Source organism: Macrobrachium rosenbergii, chromosome 58, assembly GCF_040412425.1.
Source record: "Macrobrachium rosenbergii isolate ZJJX-2024 chromosome 58, ASM4041242v1, whole genome shotgun sequence".
NCBI lineage: Eukaryota > Metazoa > Arthropoda > Malacostraca > Decapoda > Palaemonidae > Macrobrachium > Macrobrachium rosenbergii.
Genome location: NC_089798.1, coordinates 15,311,795 through 15,332,698, shown reverse-complemented (window position 1 = coordinate 15,332,698; position 20,904 = coordinate 15,311,795). Strand labels below are relative to the sequence as shown.

The window sequence follows — 20,904 nt, the reverse complement described above, 5'->3', positions numbered from 1 at the left end:
AGTAAGCATTCACTTTGCCTTTCAGCCCAGGTATCAGAATGAGGGGTGGCATGAGGTGGACATTTGTATTTGTATTTTAGGAAAAATACAAATTACTTTTAAAATTTGTCATTTGTTCCTACACAATATACAAACCATCAGTCTTTACTTCCTTGGGGGGAGGAATCTGAGTACTATAAGTCTCTGAACTGACTGGTAGTTCGCCACACCTGGGTCTTCTTACTGGTAAAGTAGATAAAGGAAGAGGTTGTGCCTCTGACATGTTGAATGGAGTATGGAAACTGCATGTTCAGCTGTCAGACTTCTGGGCCTTTTCGAATGAATGGGTGTGAAAGCAACATCATTCGATAAGGGTCTAGGTTGAATCTAAGTGCTGGAGACAATAAAGCAATGCATAAGCATTGGGTTTGTTTTATTGTCAGGCCCTTTCTCTCCTTGCTAGAAAGAGGGCAGGACTTGCTCCTACATCTATAATATACAGAAAATAGAATGGATACTCGTTTGTAAAACTCATCTGCATCAATTGCTAGTTCCAGCATGTGATGGCTAGCTAACCTACCCTCTGCCTGCAGGAAGAGGAAGGTTGATGAAAGACGAAGGGGTGGGAGGCCAGTTACTCACACACACACACACACACACACACACACACTCTCTCTCTTTTGCAACCAAACACCTTAAGCAAGATGCTACCTGTCCTTTTACATGAGCCAGGTAAGCTACAAAACTTGTCGAGCAGCCACCACAGGACCCAAGGAAAATGTGTCCAAGGACTTGTGGGCAATGTCCCAAAGGTAGAAGGATGTGAAGGTGTTCTGGCATGACCACACCCCCACCTTCAGTACCTGAGGAACCAACAGATTCTTCCTCAAAGCGATTGGCGTCAGTGACCCTGGTAGTTGTAACGCCAGATAACCCACAATTAATCAATCAATCCTCAAAGCGAGGGACGGACCAATGCCCCGACTTTGTGAGCTCTCGCTCAGAACGTACTGGTGTTCTCCTCACCACTTGCAGAGTATGTCCGTTTGATCGTCTCACGAAGCCAGAAAGAGATAGTGTTCTTGGACATCTCTTTCTTGGTCGAGCCAGTACCAATAGAGAGTCAACACTCAGGCTGGAGATGTTGAGCCAACTTAAGGTAGGCTAGTAACATATCACTCTAACAGGAGAGAGCAACATCTCATTTGGATCATTAGCAACAAAATCCTGTAAGGAAGGGATTGTAAAGGACTCGAATCTGGTGTCAAGGACCGACGGATTCTGAGTCTTTGCCATGAAATCCATGACGAAATCGAGTGTGACTGATCCTCATCCCTTCAAGTGTTTAACTCAAAATAAAGACCATGAAGTTTGCCTACTCTCTTCGCTGATACCAGGGCAAGCAAGAAAATGGTCTTGAGGGTCAGATCCCTGCCTGACGACTCTCATAAAGGCTCATACACTGCACACGTCAGGCTCCTAAGAATGAGAGTATTCAGGGGGTCTGAGTTACCTGGGAGGGCAAGACCTATGAAAGCTTTTCATCAGCAAGGAAATCTCCAGCTAGGAGGAGATATCCACACCCTTCGGGCGTAGGACTAGGCCCAGGGCGGCCCTATAACCCTTAACAGCTGTGACTGAGAGAAGCTTCTCTCGGCGAAGAAAGACGAGGAAGTCCACTACCTGCTGAACAGTAGCTCTAACCAGAGAGAGACCCCGTCTACAACACCAACCGCAGAAGACGGCCTATTTTCCCTGGTGTACAGCCGCAGAGGATTGATGAAGGTCTCCAGACATCTCTGTTGCTGTGCAGCGACAAAATCCTCTTGCTCGCAAGAGATGCTGGATACTCTCCAGCCATGAAGTGAAAGGGACTCCACAGACTGGTGGTACCATTCTACGTGCGGTTGACACAGAAGGTTGTGCCCTGGGGGAATTTCTCTGGTGCCTTGGAAAGTAAAGGTAGCAGGTTTGGATACCAACGGCACGTGGCCACCTGGGAGCCACCAGGGTCACTCTGAGATTCAGGGTGATCATTGCCCTGTTGATCATCTTGTGAATCAGACAAAACGGAGGAAAGGTGTATGAGTCCAGGTTGTCCCATGGGTGTTGGAAGGTGTCCTCTGCAGTGGCCCATGGGTTTGGCACTGCAAAGCAAAACACTTGAAGTTTTCTGTTGTGCTGAGCAAACAGGTCAACAGATGGAAGACTCCAGAGATCGCATAGCCTTTCCATGATGTCTGTGTGAAGGGCCAACTCTGTCCCTACCACCTGACCTTGGCAACTGAACTTATCTGCCACTACATTCCTCTTGCCTGGAATGTATCTGGACAACAGATCTACTGAGTGTGCTATTGCCGATATATGCCACTGCCGTGCTGTTGTTGCTCATCAACACACAGAGTGACCCATCACTCGATCCTGGAACTCTTGAAGAGCCAGGAAGGCTGCCTAGAGCTCCATATTGATGTGAAGGTGCTTGGTTTTTTGGCTCCACACACCTGAAATCAGCAACTCCTTCAGGTATGTGTCCCATCCCTGGTTGATGCATCTGAGAACAGAGGCATCTTGGGAGGGGAGTGTGCAGATACACTCCTACTACAAGGATCCTGTCGTCTAGCAACCAGGCTAAGTCTTGTCCCACTTCCTTCGAGAGAGGAATGGAAAGGGAAGGGGGAGTCTCATGCTGGAGACCAGAACTCCTTCATCCTTCATTGAAGGGAATGAAGGTGAAGCGGCCCGTGAGGGACCAACTTCTTTAATGACAACAGGTGACCAGGAACGACTTGCCAATGCCGAGCTGGTTGCTCTTGTCGAGACAGGAACAACTGCACTAACTTCCTGAACTTCTGATACGTGAAACTGAGGGGAAGACTCTTGCTGCTGCTGTATCTATCAGCATGCTCAGGTACTTTATCCTCTGCTTGGGAGTGAGATTGGATTTCTTAAGATTTACCACAATCCCCAGGTTCTGACAAAACTTGAGGCGGCGATCTCTGTCCTTGAGCAACTGCAATCGAGAGCTCGCCAGGACTACCCAATCATCGAGATACCTCAACAGACGTATCCCATGCAAGTGGGTCTAAGCTGACAAAAGGGTGAACACCCGTGTGAACCTGGGGAGCAGTTGAGAGCCCAAAACGTACTGAACTGGAGTACCGTCTCCCCGAGGACAAAGAGTAGATACTTGTGAGAGGACGGATGGATGGGTATTTGAAACTAAGCATCCTTCAGGTTAACCATAAGCATGAAGTTGTACTCCTTGATGGCTGCGACCACTGACCGTGTCATTTCCATCATGAACCAAGTCTGGCGAACAAATCGATTCAAGGGAGAGAGATCTATGACCGGTCTCCAAAGCCCCATTGCTTTCTCTACGAGGAAGACTCAGCTGTAAATGCCTGGGGACCGATCTGTCATGACTTCCACAGTGCCTTTCTTCACTATCACCTATACCTCTGCTTGAAGGGCGAGGTCTTCCAGTGAGCTGGGAATGTATGTTTGGAAACGGACCAGACTGTTGGTGAGGGGTGTTGAAACTCGAAGGAGAGTAAATAGCCCTCCCAAGGACATCTCTTACCCAGGTCTCAGCTCAGCATCACTGCCATGTTGCCCAACGGCTCGACAGGCAACCCCACCAACGGCAGCTTGTGGACAGGAACGCTGCCCATAGTGTCATCCTCTCTTCTTGCCCTTGGCCCCTTTTCCAGACTGGAAAGAGGGGTTGAAAGAGGTGCAATTGCACACCTTTCTTGGCAGGGGCAGAAGAAGGCAGTGTTCCCAGGGACCCTTTGAAGCCTGGGACTTTATAGGGCCTGTAGAGGAAGTGCTAGCCTGACCCGAAGGTCGGGCTGCAGTGGCACATGGAGACCCAGAAGTCTTGGCCACTGCCTGGTGTACAAGCCTGTCGTTACCCTCAACTTGCCGCTTGTCCACCACAGCATCTACCTGCTCTTGAGGGAAGAGAGAGGCAGATCCCAGCAACAGTCCATTCCTTAGAGCCAATGCCAACTCAGGGCCAACAGACTTGAAGATCCAATTGAGGACAGCGTCCCACCTCATCAACACGAAGTTTGCCCACAGGTTCGCCATCTGGTAGGCCAGGTAGGTAGTAGACCTACCTCAAAACTGGCACAGTCTCCCGAAGGTGGAATCCTCCCCGGGGCTATGGAATCCAAGGAACTTTGGACACTGTGAAAGACCACAGGTCCAGCCAAGAGACTGCCTGGAATGCTGCTATGGCAGAAGATTCCAGGCTTGCTGCCTCTTGCTGTGTGAGAGTGATACTCTCCGCACCAAACTGCTGCAGCTTCAGACCCGGACCTAAGTGAGCCAAGTCCAGGCCAACCTGTTTCGTCAGCAGAGACTCCTCCGAGTGTGTGTAGTACTTCTGTTGAGGCAGAGGAGGAGGAAGCAGCTTATCTGAGTGACTGGAACGAAGAACACTCTCCTGTCCATATACCAGAGAGTTTACTTGTTCCAGGACCCCTTGGGTAAGTATGGACCATGGCAAACCTACAGAAGCCTTGGGTTCCTTCTTCGGTCCCCAAAAGGCTTCAAGGTGAGATGGACGATCCATGGATGCGGCCATGGTAACCTTTCCGAAGATCATTCTGCTGCCGAATCAGCCTAATGACCTCTGAAAAGGTCCTCTGTATCTCGGGGGTGTCCGAATCCTGAGGAAGAGGACCCTCAGGTCCTTCCAGGACACATTCCTCCCAATCTACTCTCCCTGCACGAGGGAGAACCTCGGCAGAAACCCTGGTCCCTTCTCAACCATTTGGGCATATGATTGGTTTGATCCCAGGACTGAACCCGGAAGATAAGCCTTTCTGGTAGGGCTGCCTTAGGAAGACATCCCAATCGTCAACCCTTCTGTCCTGCTCACACCTCCCGGTATGTCCCCAGGAGGTTGAGGGGACAGCTGAGAGGGACTGAGCATTCTTTGCCGTCCTGTCAGAAGCCGAGGCCCCAGCAGGAGAGGAAGGCTGTGTGCGATCGCCAACCTGTAGTGGCGACGGCTGCAAGGGTCTAGGAGAGCGACCCCATGTATGCAGACTGGGGGGGGGGGGGTTGTCTCGAGCAGAGCGAACGGGCTCATGTGAACATGCTCGGAGATTATCGCCAGGTGAGCGGGCCCGATCACACAAACGTGAAAGGGGCTGACCCTGGGAGAACGATCAAGCACTCTCAGGCTGTCCTCTAAACATGCTCCAGTCTTCTTCGAAGCTGTGACCTCCAGACGAGAAAAAGATTGAAAGGGGGACCTCCTTGAAGCTTCTCCACGTGCACGAACTCCCAAGTCAGCTGCACCTGTATGGGACCCTGGCCAAGTACTCCGGTGAGCACTGGTAGGGGGTGAAGCAGGACCTGCATGCTTACCTCCCTTCTCTCTCACAGTGCCTGAACCAGCCTTTGAAGCTGACTCCCAAGAGCTGGCAGCAGTGACTCGGGGTTTAGTTAAACCCCAAGAAGCTGGGGTGACATGGTCCTCCTTGGAGGTCTCAGTATTCGGAGCTCCCAAATCATGTCCTTGACTATCAACAGGTGCTCCCTCTACTTGAGTGTCCAGAGAGAAACGAATAGAGGTAGGCACTGTACTAGCCTTGGAGATCTGGGCACTTGATGCTCCCAAGTCACGGGTCTCTGCGAGACGTGGCAAGGCCCCAGTGTCAGAAGACCTGGGAGAGCCAGTGAGAGATCCCTGTGCCTCCCCCATGGAGGGAGGCACCTCTTTGAAAGACCCATGGCAGCATCAGAAAAAGTAGAGGTGGCAGACGACGAGGAAGACTACGAAGATGACGCTTTCATACTCCTCTTCTTCGACTCCTTCTTCTTAGACTCTTTCAGCAGAGCATGGAGGAGCTGATCCTTGATGTAGGGGGAGAGCAGAAGCAGCAACACTAGCAGGGTCTACCGCATGGCAGGCCACAGCAGGGGCATGGGGTGATGTCTTGTCTACTATGGCAGGGGTCATCAGCGGAGGTAGATGAGTGGTGAAACTCGTGGACACCGGGGCCATAGCAGAGATGGTAACTGTCGAGGTAGTCACTGTTACAGTGGCAAGAGTCGCTGGGGGCAACACTGGAAGACGAGAAGCCATCAGGTGGCTCAACAAGCCCTGCATCGAGGGAACTTCCGGGAGGCCCATAGAGTGCCAACTCTCCCAGAGTTCCTCCTCCTCCACACCTGAAAAGCAAGTCAGGTTAGGATTAGCAGTCTCCTTTCACTCTGAAGGGGGATTCCTCTCCCCCGAGTCAATGGAATCCACCAAACAGAGGTTATCCAGGTCACCAGCTCCCAAACACCAACTCCTGCCTGACAAAGCAAGCAAAGGCGATGAAGGGGAAATTGCTCCTGTAAGAGTGACAGCAAAATGTGGAGGTTTCACAGGAGGAAGGAAGGAACAAGAAGGATTGGCAACCAATGGTGTAGTCGGGCATGTTACCACCAGACGACACCTTGGAGGCCGCCTTCTTGTATTTCCTCCTCTGCGAGAACTTCACCCATTGCACAGGCGACCAGTCACGACACTCGTCACACAAAGATTCAGCATTACAGTCACGCCCTCTGCAAGTAGCACAAATGACGTGAGGGTCAGCATCCAATGATGAGCAGCAGCAATTGCATTTCCTAGAGGCAGTACCGGGGTAGACACGCTAGGTACTGCCCTTCCGATCAGGCTTAAATGATTCGTGGATTTGCACATTTTTTTATATACAAACACACAAGTAATCACAACAGCTATACACAAACACAGAACAATCCCAATAGGATAACTGAAGGAAACAAAGTGAAATGGCAAGCAGGGCAGGGAGTAGACAGACAGCTCTTTGCAGTGCAGCAGCCGAAAGCAAAGTGAATCCTTACCATCACCAGTCAGATGGTAGTTAACTACCTAACCACCTTGTTTAAAGTTTAAACGGCCATTCCCAGCTGCGCTGAAGCATATTCCTCATGTAAAGACCGGCGGTTTGTATATTGTGTAGGAACAAACGTTATTTCTTTACAAAGATTTACCTGAAAAGGAATATAAATCCATAAACTTTGCCTTCAAAGGATTTCTGAAGATCATAAATTTCTTCAACTTGAACGCCCCGCACTCCCATATCCTCCAGTAGTAGTGTAAAGAGCCCTGAAAGTTAATATTAATTAATAAAAACTAGTCACTTTCACTTTTATCACTTATTTTTTAAAACAATCACCTTTCTGTGTCCAATTAACTTTTGATTTAAGTAAACTAACAAATACTGTAGAGGTAATTTATGATAAATTGCATTTTTCTTAGACATACAAACTGGAAGACCCTCTATCAAAAGCTGGTCAATTTGTTGAAACCTGGTAACAAGGTAGTTAACGAACAGCTGGTGAGAAAGTGGGGAACCCTCCACTGATTAAATGGTGGTATCACATTTCTTTTCACCAACAGAAAAATGTGGGAATAGTTACAAGTGAGATGGTGATGCAAGACTTCAGGTTTACATATCTAGGAAAATAAAATTCTTTTGAAATCACAGGTTTTTTAAGTGAATTTTATTTTTCCTAACTATACAAACCTAAGGTCCTTTACATTAGGAATTACTTACGGCAAAGCTGGAAACGGCCATTAAACTCGTGAAAAAGGTGATCAGGCAGTAACTACCGTCTGGTAGGTGGGAATACCCGCCTGCCTGGATGCAAACATCCAGTCTGCCTTTCGAGCCAGGTTTTAGATTGAGGGGTGGCAAGAGGTGGGCATAAAAATATAATGTAAAGGACCTCAGGTTTGTATACTGTAGTTAGGAAAATGAAGTTTTTATGATAAAACAAAGTTTTATGAATACTTACCTGGCAGTTATATATATATAGCTTAATCCCTGTCGAACCGGCAGATTTTTCAAAACTCATGCAACCGCCGAATGGTAGGTGTCCGATAGGTGGTTAACAACCCTTATCGGGTGGTAGCTGGAATCATTCCCGTTTTCAGTTCCTCAGATCATCTCTTGCCCGACCTGTCTCCTGAGGAGGAGGGTGGGATTTAAAATATATATATAACTGCCAGGTAAGTATTCATAAAACTTTGTTTTATCATAAAAACTTCATTTTTACGAATAGAACTTACCTGGCAGTTATATATATATAGCTGATTCACACATTTGGAGGAGGGTGAAAGACAGCCAACATTGTTGGGAAACAACTAAAAGTTGTAGGTAAACACCTTGATTCCTTACCTGCTAAGGTAGCTGACTTCAAAGGTTCCTGCCTCTTGAGCCGCTTTCCCTTAGGAGCGCCAGTCAGGTGAAGACCTGTTATACTGAAACAACTCAATCGAGTCTGTCAAACGGGGTGAGACCAACAACGTGACTAGACTTCTGTACTTCCTATTCCCTTCTATTACCTGTAACCTTACTCAATCTAACCACCTAACCTTGCAGACTAGATATACACCTATCTAGTTAGACTGGGGTTGCTTTTCCCACAAGGAAGCTTCCTCAGACAACCATAAAAACACCAACCCAATTACAGGTATCCCAAACAAAAGTTAAGGTTGAGGGGAGGCAGTCACTCCTTTACCCAATACCAAGCTGTAGCTACATATGGGCCCAAGGCATAACATTTCTCATAATCCACTCTTACCTCTCTGAGGTAATGAGAAGCGAAAACAGAGTCACTTCTCCAAAAAGTGGCCTCCATAATTTGTTTAACTGACATATTCTTTCTATAAGCCAGAGAAGTTGCAATGGCTCTTATTTCGTGAGCCTTCACCTTCAACAAACCAAAGTTCTCCTCTTCACATAAAAGGTGAGCTTCTCTTATTGTCTCCCTCAAAAGAACGATAACGCATTCTTCGAGAGGGGCTTTTGAGGATCCTTCACTGAACACCACAAGGAACTGGAAGAACCTCTTACGTCCTTTGTCCTGGAAATATAAGCCTTGAGGGCTCTAACTGGACAGAGTAGTCTCTCCTCCTCTTGGCCCACTAAATCAGTGAGGTTAGGAACCTCAAACGTCCCGGCCAGGGTTTGGAAGGGTTCTCATTCTTAGCAAGGAAGTCAAGCCTTAATGCGCATATTGCTCCATTACGATTGAAGCCTACTTGTTTCTGAATAGCATGAATCTCGCTAACCCTTTTCGCTGTAGCAAGAGCGAAGGAAAAGAGTTTTCTTTGTTACGTCTCTCAGGGTTGCTTGAGAGATGGGTTCAACTTCCTGCTGCACAAGAACTTCAAAACCACATCCAAATTCCAGGACGGGGTCTCAAAGTCTGCTTCGTTGTTTCAAAGACTTTAAAAGGTCTCTCAAGTCTCTATCTTGAGACAAATCAATGCCTCTGTGCCTAAAGACGGTAGACAACAAGCTTCTGTATCCTTTTATGGTGGATACGGCCAGCTTAGAATCTTGCCTGAGGACAAGAGAAAATCAGCTATTTGGCTCACAGAGGTAGTGGTTGAGGAAACCTTATGCTGCTTACACCAAGATCTAAAGGTTTCCCACTTTGATTGGTAAACTCTCTGTGAAGAGACCCTCCTCGCTCTGGCGATAGCTCTTGCAGCTTGAGCTGAAAATCCTCTCGCTCTGACAAGCTTCTCGATAGTCTGAATGCAGTCAGTTGAAGAGCGAGGGTTTTGATGATACCTCTCAAGTGGGGCTGTCTGAGAAGCCTTGGACTTGGGGAAGACTTCTCGGAAAGTCCACTAACATCTCCACTACCTCTGTGAACCACTCTCTTGCTGGCCAAAAGGGGCTACCAGGGTCATTCTTCCTGAATCTAGGAGGGCGAATTTCTTGACTACTAGATTGATTATTTTGAACGGAGGGAACGTGATAAGTGTCCATCCCGTCCAGTCCATCAAGAAGGCGTCTACTGCTATTGCTTCTCTGTCCGGGACTAGAGAGCAGTAGTTCGGGATCCTCTTGTTCTGGCTGGAGGCGAAGAGGTCTATTGAAGGCCTCCCCCATAAACTCCACAGTTTCTGGCAAACTTGAAGATTGAGAGTCCATTCCGTGGGCAGAACTTGCCCTCTTCTGCTGAGCATGTCTGCTCTTACATTCTTCTGCCCCTGCACGAATCTCGTCAAAGCTCCACCCTGTGGTCTTTTGTCCACAGAAGGAGCTCTCTTGCTGTTTCAGAAAGAGGTAAAGAACGAGTCCCTCCTTGTTTGCTGATATACGCAAGAGCCGTGGTGTTGTCGAATTCACTTCTACTACTTTCCCGCGACAGATTCTTTGAAGGCTTTTAAACCTAACCAGATGGCCATCAACTCTTTCCTGTTGATGTGCCATCCGATTTGTCCCTCTTCCCAAGAGCCTGAAACTTCCTTGTTCCCCAGTGTTGCTCCCCATCCCGACTCGAAGCATCTGAGAACAACACTAGGTCTGGGTTCTTTCTGCGTAGGGAGATTCCTTCCCCTAAGATCGACGGGTTCAGCCACCAACTCAGATGTTTCTTGATCTCTGCTGGAATGTCGAAGGAAAATGAGTCCTCCTGATTCTTCCTGTCCCAGATTCTTGAAAGGAAGTGTTGAAGAGGCCTGAGGTGCAACCTTCCCAGAGAGACAAATTTCTCGAGGGAGGAGAGGGTGCCCAACAAACTCATCCACTCCCTCGCCGAGCACTTCTGCCTCCCAGGAAATACTGAACCTTCTCGAGGCACTTGATTTGTCTTTCTTGTGAGGGAGAAGCCAAAACAAGCTGAGTCCAGAACTATCCCCAAATAAAGAATCGTCTGACTCGGTTCGATCTGAGACTTCTCTTTGTTGATAATGAGACCCAGATCCTGAGCAATCATAAACGTCTTGTGTAAGTCCTCCAGACACCTGTTCTTCGACTGGGACCTTATCAGCCAGTCGTCTAGGTACAGGGATACTCTTATCCCTTCTTGATGAAGCCATCCTGCCACATTTGACATTACTCTGGTGAACACTTGAGGAGCTGTGCTGAGGCCGAAACAAAGAGCTTTGAACTAGAAGCATTTGTCCTGGATCACAAACCTCAAAAACTTCCTTGAAGTCGGGTGGATGGGAATATGAAAGTAAGCGTCCTGCAGGTCCAGGGATACCATCCAGTCCCCTGGACGGACTGCTGCCAGCACAGACTGAGTCGTCTCCATGGTAAACTTGGTCTTCTCCACAAAACCGTTCAATGCGCTGACATCCAGGACCGGTCTCCATCCCCGAACTCTTGGGCACTAAAAACAGACGATTGTAGAACCCTGGGGATCCTAGTTCCAAAACTGGTTCTATCGCTCCTTTCTCCAACATCTGGTCTACTAGATTCAGGAGTGCCCTTCGTTTCAATGCGTTCGAGTATTGAGCCACTAGGGCTAGTGGCTTTGTTGAAAGTGGCGGTTTCCTCGAGAAGGGATCTTGTATCCTTCCTGATGACTGAGAGAGACCAGTTGTCCGCCCCTCTTGCTTCCCAAGCCTGCCAAAATAGAGACAGCCTTGCTCCTACTGTTGTCTGGAGGACTTGTGTTTCAATTTCTAGAGCGTGTTCTAAACGTCCTTCTGCTAGTTCTACCCCCTGTTTCTTGTCTTTTTCCTCTGAAATCAGATCTAGAAGGAACTCTGCCCCGAAAGGGCTGTTGAACTCTCTTTTCCTCCTTTTTGGCAGCTGGAGGAATTACAGAAGGAAACCTCCTAGCCGAGCGAGAAAGTAAATCTTGCGTAGCTTTATGTGCCAGAGTCAGAGAAATATCCCTGACCAAGGACTCCGGAAACAAATGCTCCGAGAGGGGGGCGTAAAGGAGCTCCGCCTTCTGTGCGACTGTAGTAGATTTTGACGTGAAGGAACATAACAAAGCCCTCTTCTTCAAAATCCCTGCAGTGAAAAGAGAAGTCATCTCATTTGCTCCATCCCTCAGAGCCTTATCCATACAGGCCATAATACTGGAAAGGTCTTCAATTCCTGTAGCCTGCATGGATTCAATCTTCTTGGATAGGATTCCAACAGACCAGTCTAAAAAACTGAACACTTCAAAAGACCTAAAAATTCCTTTAATGAGATGGTCTAGTTCCGTCATAGACCACATCACCTTAGCTGAGTTAAGGGCATGTCTTCTGGAAGAGTCTACTAAACCAGAGAAGTCCCCCTGGGAGGAGGCAGGTACTCCCAGGCCCAGAGCTTCTCCAGTGTCATACCACATGCCCGCCTTCGAAGCAAGCCTAGTTGGAGGAAAAGAGAAGGAGGACTTAACTGCTTGCCTACGCTCCTTAAGCCAGTTATCAATCCTGGTCAGAGCCTTCTTAGCAGAAATGGAAAGCTTCATTTTAATAAAGGCTGACTGCTTCCTCGATTTCTTCCTGTTAAACTGGGACTGAGGGAGAACGAGGAGCAGCAGGCTTAAACTCCTCACCATACAGCTCCAAAGAGAGCGAGAAAGAACCTTATAGTCATCAGCCGCATTAGAAGGTTTATCTTCGTCCTCTGAAACGTCTTCCAAATCATGCATTCCTTCCAACTCTGTCTCCTTCTCTTCCCGCTGTAGTGTACCCGGGAGGGCGTGACGATCGCCCGGCGTCCTGGCGGCGAGTTGGTTACGTCCTGGCGGCGAGAGCTGGTTGCGTCCTGACAAACAGCCCTAGAAGAATCCGATGTCGAGCTGGATGCGTCCTGGTATCGCGAGCCGGGCGTCCTGGCGTCGAGCATTGGATACGTCCTGGCGCCGAGTTGGATGCGTCCTGGCGTCGAGAGGCGAATCGTCCTGGCGTCGAGGAAGTCCGCTGCGTTCTTTCCTCCCTGGAGAACCGAGGTCGTAATCTTGCTGAACAAAGGAAGAGTGTTCCCGGCGAGAGGAAGAAAATTCCTGTCGTTTAAGGCGTGGAGAGGAGAAGAGTCGAGCCTCAGGAGAAGAACCCTGAGGTTTTTGCTTAGGAGAAACGAAAAAATTTTTATGTTCCAGGCCAGAAGATCGCCCCTTGTTGACTCGAACAGGAGAGGGATCCAGTTCTCTCTTATCCCTAGGAGAAACTTCAGCAGGGGACTCCCTTCTAGATCTCTTCACTGGTAACTTGGAGTCCTTCGTCTGACCGATTGCGGGGAGGGCGACTAAAGGCCTGAACGAGCTGAAGCCAATTGGCCTTGCATGACGGTCATAAATGATTTAGCCGCAGCAGCTGCATCTTGAGGATCCGAGGGAGAAGGTTGTCGAGACAAGCTGGGAGCAGGAGAAGGATTCTCGAGAATTCTCTGGAAGCAGAAAGAAGAGAACTCTCCCTCCTCCGAACAGCGAGAGGAGAGCATTCCGAAAAGGTCTTGACCTTTTTGCTGGAGAGGCGTTTGGTCGTCGTCGGAAGCAAAAGATTCAGGGAGCTCCACGCACCGGAAGGGGAGAGCGAGTCCGGGTTGATCCTCTTGCTGCAACCATCTTCTTTTGGTCGGTCTCGAATCCTCAAACTGCCATCTACGTCTAGGAGAGGGGCTAGGAGAAGACGCAAAGCTCTTCCGACACGCCTTTCCTGTGGCGGTCATAAGCAGCCTGGGAAAAAGCAACAGGACTGCTTGAGGCGACGGCTGACCGAGAATACGTCCCTCTCACCCCCTTACGATCATCGACATACCTTCTCCCTAGGTCCTGGGAGCTTGGTAGAGGTCTAGATCTAGGGGCATGACAGGGTCGATCAGTCGCCACCTCCACTGCACTAGCACAAACATTATCACAAACTTCACTTGTACTCTTACCTTTCTTCAAGGCTTCAAGTTGATCCTTTAATTCTTTCATCTCAGCCGCCATCCTGGCGAACTGAGGGTCCATAACAACAGATACAGTTCCTGTAGAAGGAGCGGGGTTACCACCTCGGGAGAAGGATCTACTTCTAAGGGTGATTTAGGAATAGAAGGGTTAAAAGAAATGTCTAGGCTAACATCACTCACAGACCTAGATTTAGATTTAGAAGCCCTCCGTAACTTATCCATCTCTAATTTACGCACATAGCGTTTCATTTCCATCCATTTCTTTTCATCCAAATCCTCGCATTCTTTACATCTTTTATCCAAGGCACACTCAAAACCCTGCACCCTAAACAAACAGTGTGAGGGTCCACCGAAGCTTTCGGTAACCTAACCTTACATTCTTCATTCACACATACTCGAAAAAACTTAGGATCAGACATCTTATCCAAGAACAGTCAAAAGAATAAATCCAAACAAGCCACAAAAAGCGATTGCCAATCCAAAGGTCAAAATACGTCACCAATAAAAGGTCCAACACAGCGACCTAGGGAAGCGAGCGAAAAACCCGACGGAGAACCAACAACAATGTTGTCGGTCCAACCGGCAGAGATGATCTGAGGAACTGAAAACGGGAATGATTCCAGCTACCACCCGATAAGGGTTGTTAACCACCTATCGGACACCTACCATTCGGCGGTTGCCGCGAGTTTTGAAAAATCTGCCGGTTCGACAGGGATTAAGCTATATATATATAACTGCCAGGTAAGTTCTATTCGTAAAAATACAATTTACTTTAAAAAATTGTGATTTGTTCCTACAAGATATACAAACCATCAATCCTTTACATTAGGAAGACTCACTGGTTGGGGAGAGGAACCTGAGGGAGTCTCTTTGAACTGACTGTAGTTCTGCACACCTGGGTTACTCCTGGTCAAAAGAGCTAGGAGGAGCACCGTGCCTCTGACATATCGATCGGAGTACAGGAACTGCGAGATCAAATGTCGAACATCTAGACCTTTTCGAATGAGTGAGGAACTGTTACTCATTCAAAAACAGGCTGGGAGGAATCTAAAGAGTCGGAGGCAGTAAGGTAAAGACCCTAAAAAGGGTTTCCCTTATTGCCAGGGTCTCCTTCCCCCCCTTGCTAGAGGAAGGAGAGGGATTTCTTCTATGATTCTAGAGAAGAATATAAGGGATGCTCGATGTGCAGACTTAGCGCATCAGATGCCAGTTCCAGCAAGTGTCAGTTTGAGTCCAATTCTCAGCCCGAAGGAAGAGAAGTAGGAGGATGAGGAAGGAGGAGGAGGAGGAGAGGCCAGTCAATCTCAGAATCCTTCTCACTTCTGGAACCATACACCTTCGGCAAGATGCTACCTGTCCTCTTAAAGGTAGCCGGGTGAGAAAACACAACTTGTTAAGCAGCCACCACAGGACCAAGGAAAAAAAGGTTTCAAAGGTCTGTGGGCAAAGATCTGAAGGTAGAAGACAAATTTGGGCTAATGAGATCACATCTTGCTTCCAGACTAACAGAATCTTCCGGAATGCGAGGGATGGACCAGGCCATTGACTTCGTGGGCTCTTGGGTGGAGTGTACAGGTGTTGTCGTCGCCAGCTGTAGAGTACATCCTTCCAATCGCCTCACAAAGCCAGAAGAATGATGTGTCCTTAACACTTCTTCCTTTGGAGGGTCAGTACTAGTGAAAAAGTCAACGACATCCAGGTTAGGGATGTTGAGCCTTTTCAGAAAGTACCACAGCACACTAACAGGACAAGGTAGCGATTGATCTGGGTCATCATTACAAAGTCCAAGGAGGAGGAGATCAAGAAGGATTTGAACCTGCAATAGATGCTGATGGATTCGGAATCTGCTACGATATCCGAGACGGAGTTGAGGCATTGATCTCCATCCCCTGTAGGTCCATGAAGATCGTTCATCCTCTACGCCAAGGCCGAAGCAAGATGAGAGATAATCTTGAGAGGCAGATCTCTGTCTGACGACTCTCGCAAGGGCGCATGCGAAGCACGAGACAGGAACCCTAAATAAGAGTCACATGCCACCCAGAGACCTGAGGCCCCTGGGATGGCAAGACCAATAGAAGCTTCTCATCAGTATCTAAATCTTGACTGAGGAGAAAAAGGCTACTTTCAGATGAAAGGCTAGGCTGGATAGGGCTGACAACTTTCACAACTGAATCAGAGAGAAGCAACCTTTGGCGGAGGAGACAAGGAAGTCCACAACGTGCTGAAGAGTGACTCTGACCAGAGGAAAAAGTCCCGTCAACGACACCAACCAGCGAAGACTGCTCCAATCCCTAGGTACTGCTGCAGAGGATGACAGAGATATCCAGCTATCTCCATTGCCGCTCGCCGAGAAGCCTATGCTTGCAAGGGAAGCGGGATAGTCTCTAGTCATGAAGGAACAGGGATTGTACTGCCTGAAGAACCGCTTCATGTGTCGCTGACACAGAAGGTCAGGTCAGGGAGGAACTCTTCTCAGTGCTCAGAAGCAGAGCTAGCAGGTTGGGCAAAAGGTGAAGTCTTCCAGCGTTCATCTAAATTCGGGGTTAACGACACTTGCTGAACACCTTGCAAATTAGACAAACACGAAGGGAAGATGAAGACGTCGAGGTTGTCCCACTGTGTCAGCATGCATCACCGTAGCAGTCCATGTGTCTGGTACGATTAAGCAGAAGACCTGCAGACTTCTGTTCAGCCAGGAGGTGAACAGAAGGATGATAGGGAGCCCTCAAGTCAAGCAGCCTCTCTATGAAGAATTGAGTGAAGGGAGCTCTCTGTCCCCGTCACTCGATGACAGAGGCTGAGCTTGTCTCCCATTACATCCCATTGCCTGGAATGTATCTGGCTGATGGCTCTACAGAGAGCACCAAAGTTCACTCGAGCACCTGCAGTCAACCGAAGAAACAGGAGGGAAACGAGACATATGCCACTACTGTGGTGTTAACAATATCCGAGAGTATCTCAAAAAACTGATCCTGAAACTCTTGGAGGGCCAGGAAACTGCCTTAGTTCCAGGATGCTGATGAGAGGGTAATTATCATCTTGGTCGCACATCTCGAAGACAAAGGTTTTACAGGTGTGTGGCTATTCCCCGGTCGTTGCATCTAAGAACAGAAACATGTCTTGAGGAGAATATGCAGACATATTCAAAGGTTCCTGTCGATCAAGCACCAGACTAAATCGCCCCCTATTCCTATGAGAGAGGAAGGATTAAGAACTGGAAGCAGATCTCCTTCATTCTCAATGAAGAGTCGAAGGCGAAGCTGCCCCTGAGGGGACAGCTTCTGCAGTGATGACAGGACACCGAAGACAACTAGCTCTAGCCAGGCTGGCTGCTCCTGAATTAGGGAACATGGGAGAGGAGACAGAACGAAAGTTCAATGAAAGATGGCTAAGATCCAGAATGAAATCCACTGCCAGGTCTTGGCTATGTTGCTATCATATAGTCCAATGATTTGACAGTCATTCCTTCATCAAGGCACCAGCAGGAGGAGAATGCTGTTCTGAGTGTTCTTCCTTCCTCTCTTCCCTCTGCCCTCTTCCCCATGGAAAGAGGGTTGAAAGAGACACATGTATGCGCACTTGCTAAGAGGAAAATGAGGAAGGCTGTAACCTAAGACTTCTTAGGGGCTGAGAAAGGGTTGCCATTGTCCGGAGGACAAGGCGGTTGCCCTGGCACATTCCTCGGCTACTGTGGCATCTACCTACTCTCTGAGAAAGAGGAGGGCAGAACCGAGTAAAGGTCCATTCCCGAGGGAATGTGACGACTCGGGACTTATTGGACTGGAGATCGGAATCAGCACTTGCTAAGAAGAAAATGAGGGAGGCTGGGTGTTCTGCGAGCGCCCTTGAAACCTGAGACTTCTTAGGGGCTGAGAAAAGGCTAGGTTGCCATTGTCCGGAGGACAAGGCAGTTGCTCTGGCACATTCCTACACTACTGTGGTATCTACCTACTCTCTGAGAAAGAGGAGGGCAGAACCGAGTAAAGGTCCGTTCCTGAGGGAATGTGATGACTCGGGACTTATTGGACTGGAGATCAGAATCAGGACAGTGTCCCTCTTCTTAGCACCAGAATTGGCCACAGGCTGCTGTCTGGTGCTGGGTAGACGAACCCACCCCCGGACTGGAACAGTCTCTAAAAGGCAGAGACCTCTTCAGGAATGATCGCATCCAAGGAAGCAAAGCCTTAAAAAAGTGAAGGATCACAAATTCATCAGAAGACTACCTGGAGGGACACCATAGCGGTGCCCTCCATGTTTGCCATTTCTTGTTGCGAGAAGGAACACCCTTCGCAGTAAAGAGAAACAGCGAGAGATCCAAGCCTGGATGAACCAGAGCCAGGACAATTTACTAGTTGGCATAAGACCCCTCCGAGGCAAGAAGAATCGCTACTGTTGAGGAAGGGGAAGGGGAAGGAGCTTGATTGGGTGGCTCGACCAAAATGAACTCCTTGTCCAAGGAAAAGGCATTCATCTGGTCAAGAAAGCCCTTATAACAAGCAAGGACCGTGGCAGCCCCAACAAAACCCCTGCAAGGGGCAGTGAAAAGTATTCACTGGAGATGCTATGGTCTTCTCTCTGAGGTCATTGTGCTGACGAATTGGAGTGAAGATCTCTGCGAAAAGAAAATCAAGGGTGTCCACAACCCAAAGAAGAACCTCAAGTCCTCCTGGGGTGCCACACTCCCGATCTCTTCTTCTTGGAGGGATAACCTCGCCAGAACCCAGAAAACCATCCTCGACTACTCGGATGTACAACGAGCCGATCCGAGAACCGAGCCCGAGACATAGATCCTTGTAGCGGAACTCCGATAAGAAGCAAAACTCATCAGAATCCTCTCTATCTAACTCGCATCCCCGAGCAGCAATGGAAAGGGTTTGAGGGAAGAGGAAAGGAGGAAAAGCACTCTTACTTGTCCTACTAGAAGAACCAGCAGGAGAGGCTGACTGCAGGTGATCATCAACCAGAGGCGATGACAGCAGCACGGAGGAAGGAGAGCGCTAACGTCTCGGTGAAGCACTAACCTGAAGAGAGCGAAAGTTCACTCGAGCTGAGTCTCCTGAAGGAAGGAGAACCTTGACAGCATTCAGTTCGCCAAACTGAGTGAGCTGAGTCGATCAAGCAGACATGATCGGGGGCTGGGTGAGCAAGCCGAGCTAGTCTTGAAATGCGATCAGGGGCTGGGCGAGCGGGCCAAGCCAATCCGAATTGATCACATAGACTCAACTCATTCCGAAGGGAACTGCCCTACGAAGTGAGAGGAGGCCCCTGAGAAGAGGTCACCCAGTGCCCCCTGCCCGATCTTCGCCCAACGAGCGAGCAAAGAGGGCAAAAGAGTGACAGCAAAGGGAAAGCTTACCAGGAGAGAGAAACGAGGACGAAGGGGCGGCTACCAAGGGCTCTATTGGCGAACTTCCGACGACGCCCGGCAACCTTCCTGCGAAGTTTCCTGCCGGCAACTTATCAACAGCAAGGGGGCGAAGAGCAACACTAAGCGCAAGTCAAAATAGGGATACAGTCATGCCCCTGTACAAGCAGAGGGTGCGAGGACCAATAAAAGGGGAGCGAGCTTGTTACACCCCTGGCCGCCGACCCCAAGACACACGCTGGGGGGATGACGGCCTATGCAAGGCTATTAAAAATCGTGGGTTTGTATATTAACCCTTAAACGCCGAGCCTCTATTTACAAAAACGTCTCCCGTATGCGGGCGGCGTTCGGGAGTTAGCGCTGAAGCGGAAAAAAAGTTTTTCAAAAATCACAGCACGCTTAGTTTTCAAGATTAAGAGTTCATTTTTGGCTCCTTTTTGTTATTGCCTGAAGTTTAGTATGCAACCATCAGAAATGAAAAAATATCATTATCATATATAAATATTGAAATATATGACCGCAAAAAAATTTTCATATATAATTTTATACAAATCGCACTGTGAGCAAAACGGTTAAAGCTAACGGGTTATTTGTTTTTTCTTTGTATTGTACACTAAAATGCGATGATTTTGGTATATAACAAATTGTAAAACGATCAAAGCAACACAGAGAAGATATTATCACAAAATGATGCATGAATTTGTAACGCCACGTAAAAAAATGTTTTTTTAAATTCACCATAAATTGAAATATTGTGCTAGAGACTTCCCGTCTGTTGAAAAATGAAGCTAATTGATTGAATATTACTAGACTGTAAGTGTTTTAGCTTACAATTGCAGTTTTCGACCATTTCGGTCGAGTTAAAGTTGACCGAAAGTAGAATTTTTTCTATTTATCGTGATTTATATGAAAATATTTCAAAACTGATAAAAGCTACAACCATGAGTTATTTTCTGTTGTATTGTACATGAAATCGCGCACATTTTCATATATAAAAGTTTATGTAACAACTAATATAAAATGGTGCAAACATTACGACAACGTGACGAAAGAATTTCTGAGATGTTCGGCCGAGTTACCGCGCGGACGTAAGGAAAATGTTTTTTTCAAAAATTCACCATAAATCGAAATATTGTGCTAGAGACTTCCAATTTATTGCAAAATGAAGGTAAATGATTGAATATTACTAGAATGTAAGAGTTTTAGCTTACAATTGCGTTTTTCGACATTTCGGTCGAGTTAAAGTTGACTGAAGGTTGAAATTTTGGCAGTTATCGTGATTTATGTGAAAATAATTCAAAACTGATAAAAGCTACAACCATGAGCTATTTTCTGTTGAATTCTACATGAAATTGCGCACATTTTCATATATAAAAGTTTATGTAACGACTAATGTAAAACGTTGCAAACATTACGACAACGTGACGAAAGAATTTCTGAGATGTTCGGCCAAGTTACGCACGCAAACGTAAGGAAAAAGTTTTTTCAGAAATTCACCATAAATCGAAATATTGTGCTAGAGACTTCCAGTTTGTTGCAAAATGAAGGTACATGATTGAATATTACTAGAATGTAAGAGTTTTAGCTTATAATTGCGTTTTTTACCATTTCGTCGAGTTAAATTTGACCGAAGGTTGAAATTATGGCACTTATCGTGATTTATATGAAAATATTTCAAAACTGTTAAAAGCTACAACCATGAGTTATATTCGGTTTATTCTACATGAAATTACGCACATTTCCATATATAAAACTTTATGTAACGACTAATATAAAATGGTGCAAACATTACGACAACGTGACGAAAGAATTTCTGGCGCGGACGTAAGGAAAAAGTTTTTTTTAAAAAATTCACCATAAATCGAAATATTGTGCTAGAGACTTTCAATT

General features: G+C 47.5%; 1 protein-coding gene across 2 annotated transcripts in view; it reads right to left on the bottom strand.

Moving 5' to 3' along the window:
- calypso (ubiquitin carboxyl-terminal hydrolase calypso) overlaps nucleotides 1-20,904 on the bottom strand; it is a 523,758-nt gene that overhangs the window by 494,332 nt on the left and 8,522 nt on the right. For both annotated transcript variants that reach the window (XM_067101808.1, XM_067101809.1), the window contains exon 2: nucleotides 7,000-7,114. In XM_067101808.1, coding sequence (XP_066957909.1) covers nucleotides 7,000-7,114 — 115 coding nt within the window. The remainder of the gene's footprint in view (nucleotides 1-6,999; nucleotides 7,115-20,904) is intronic.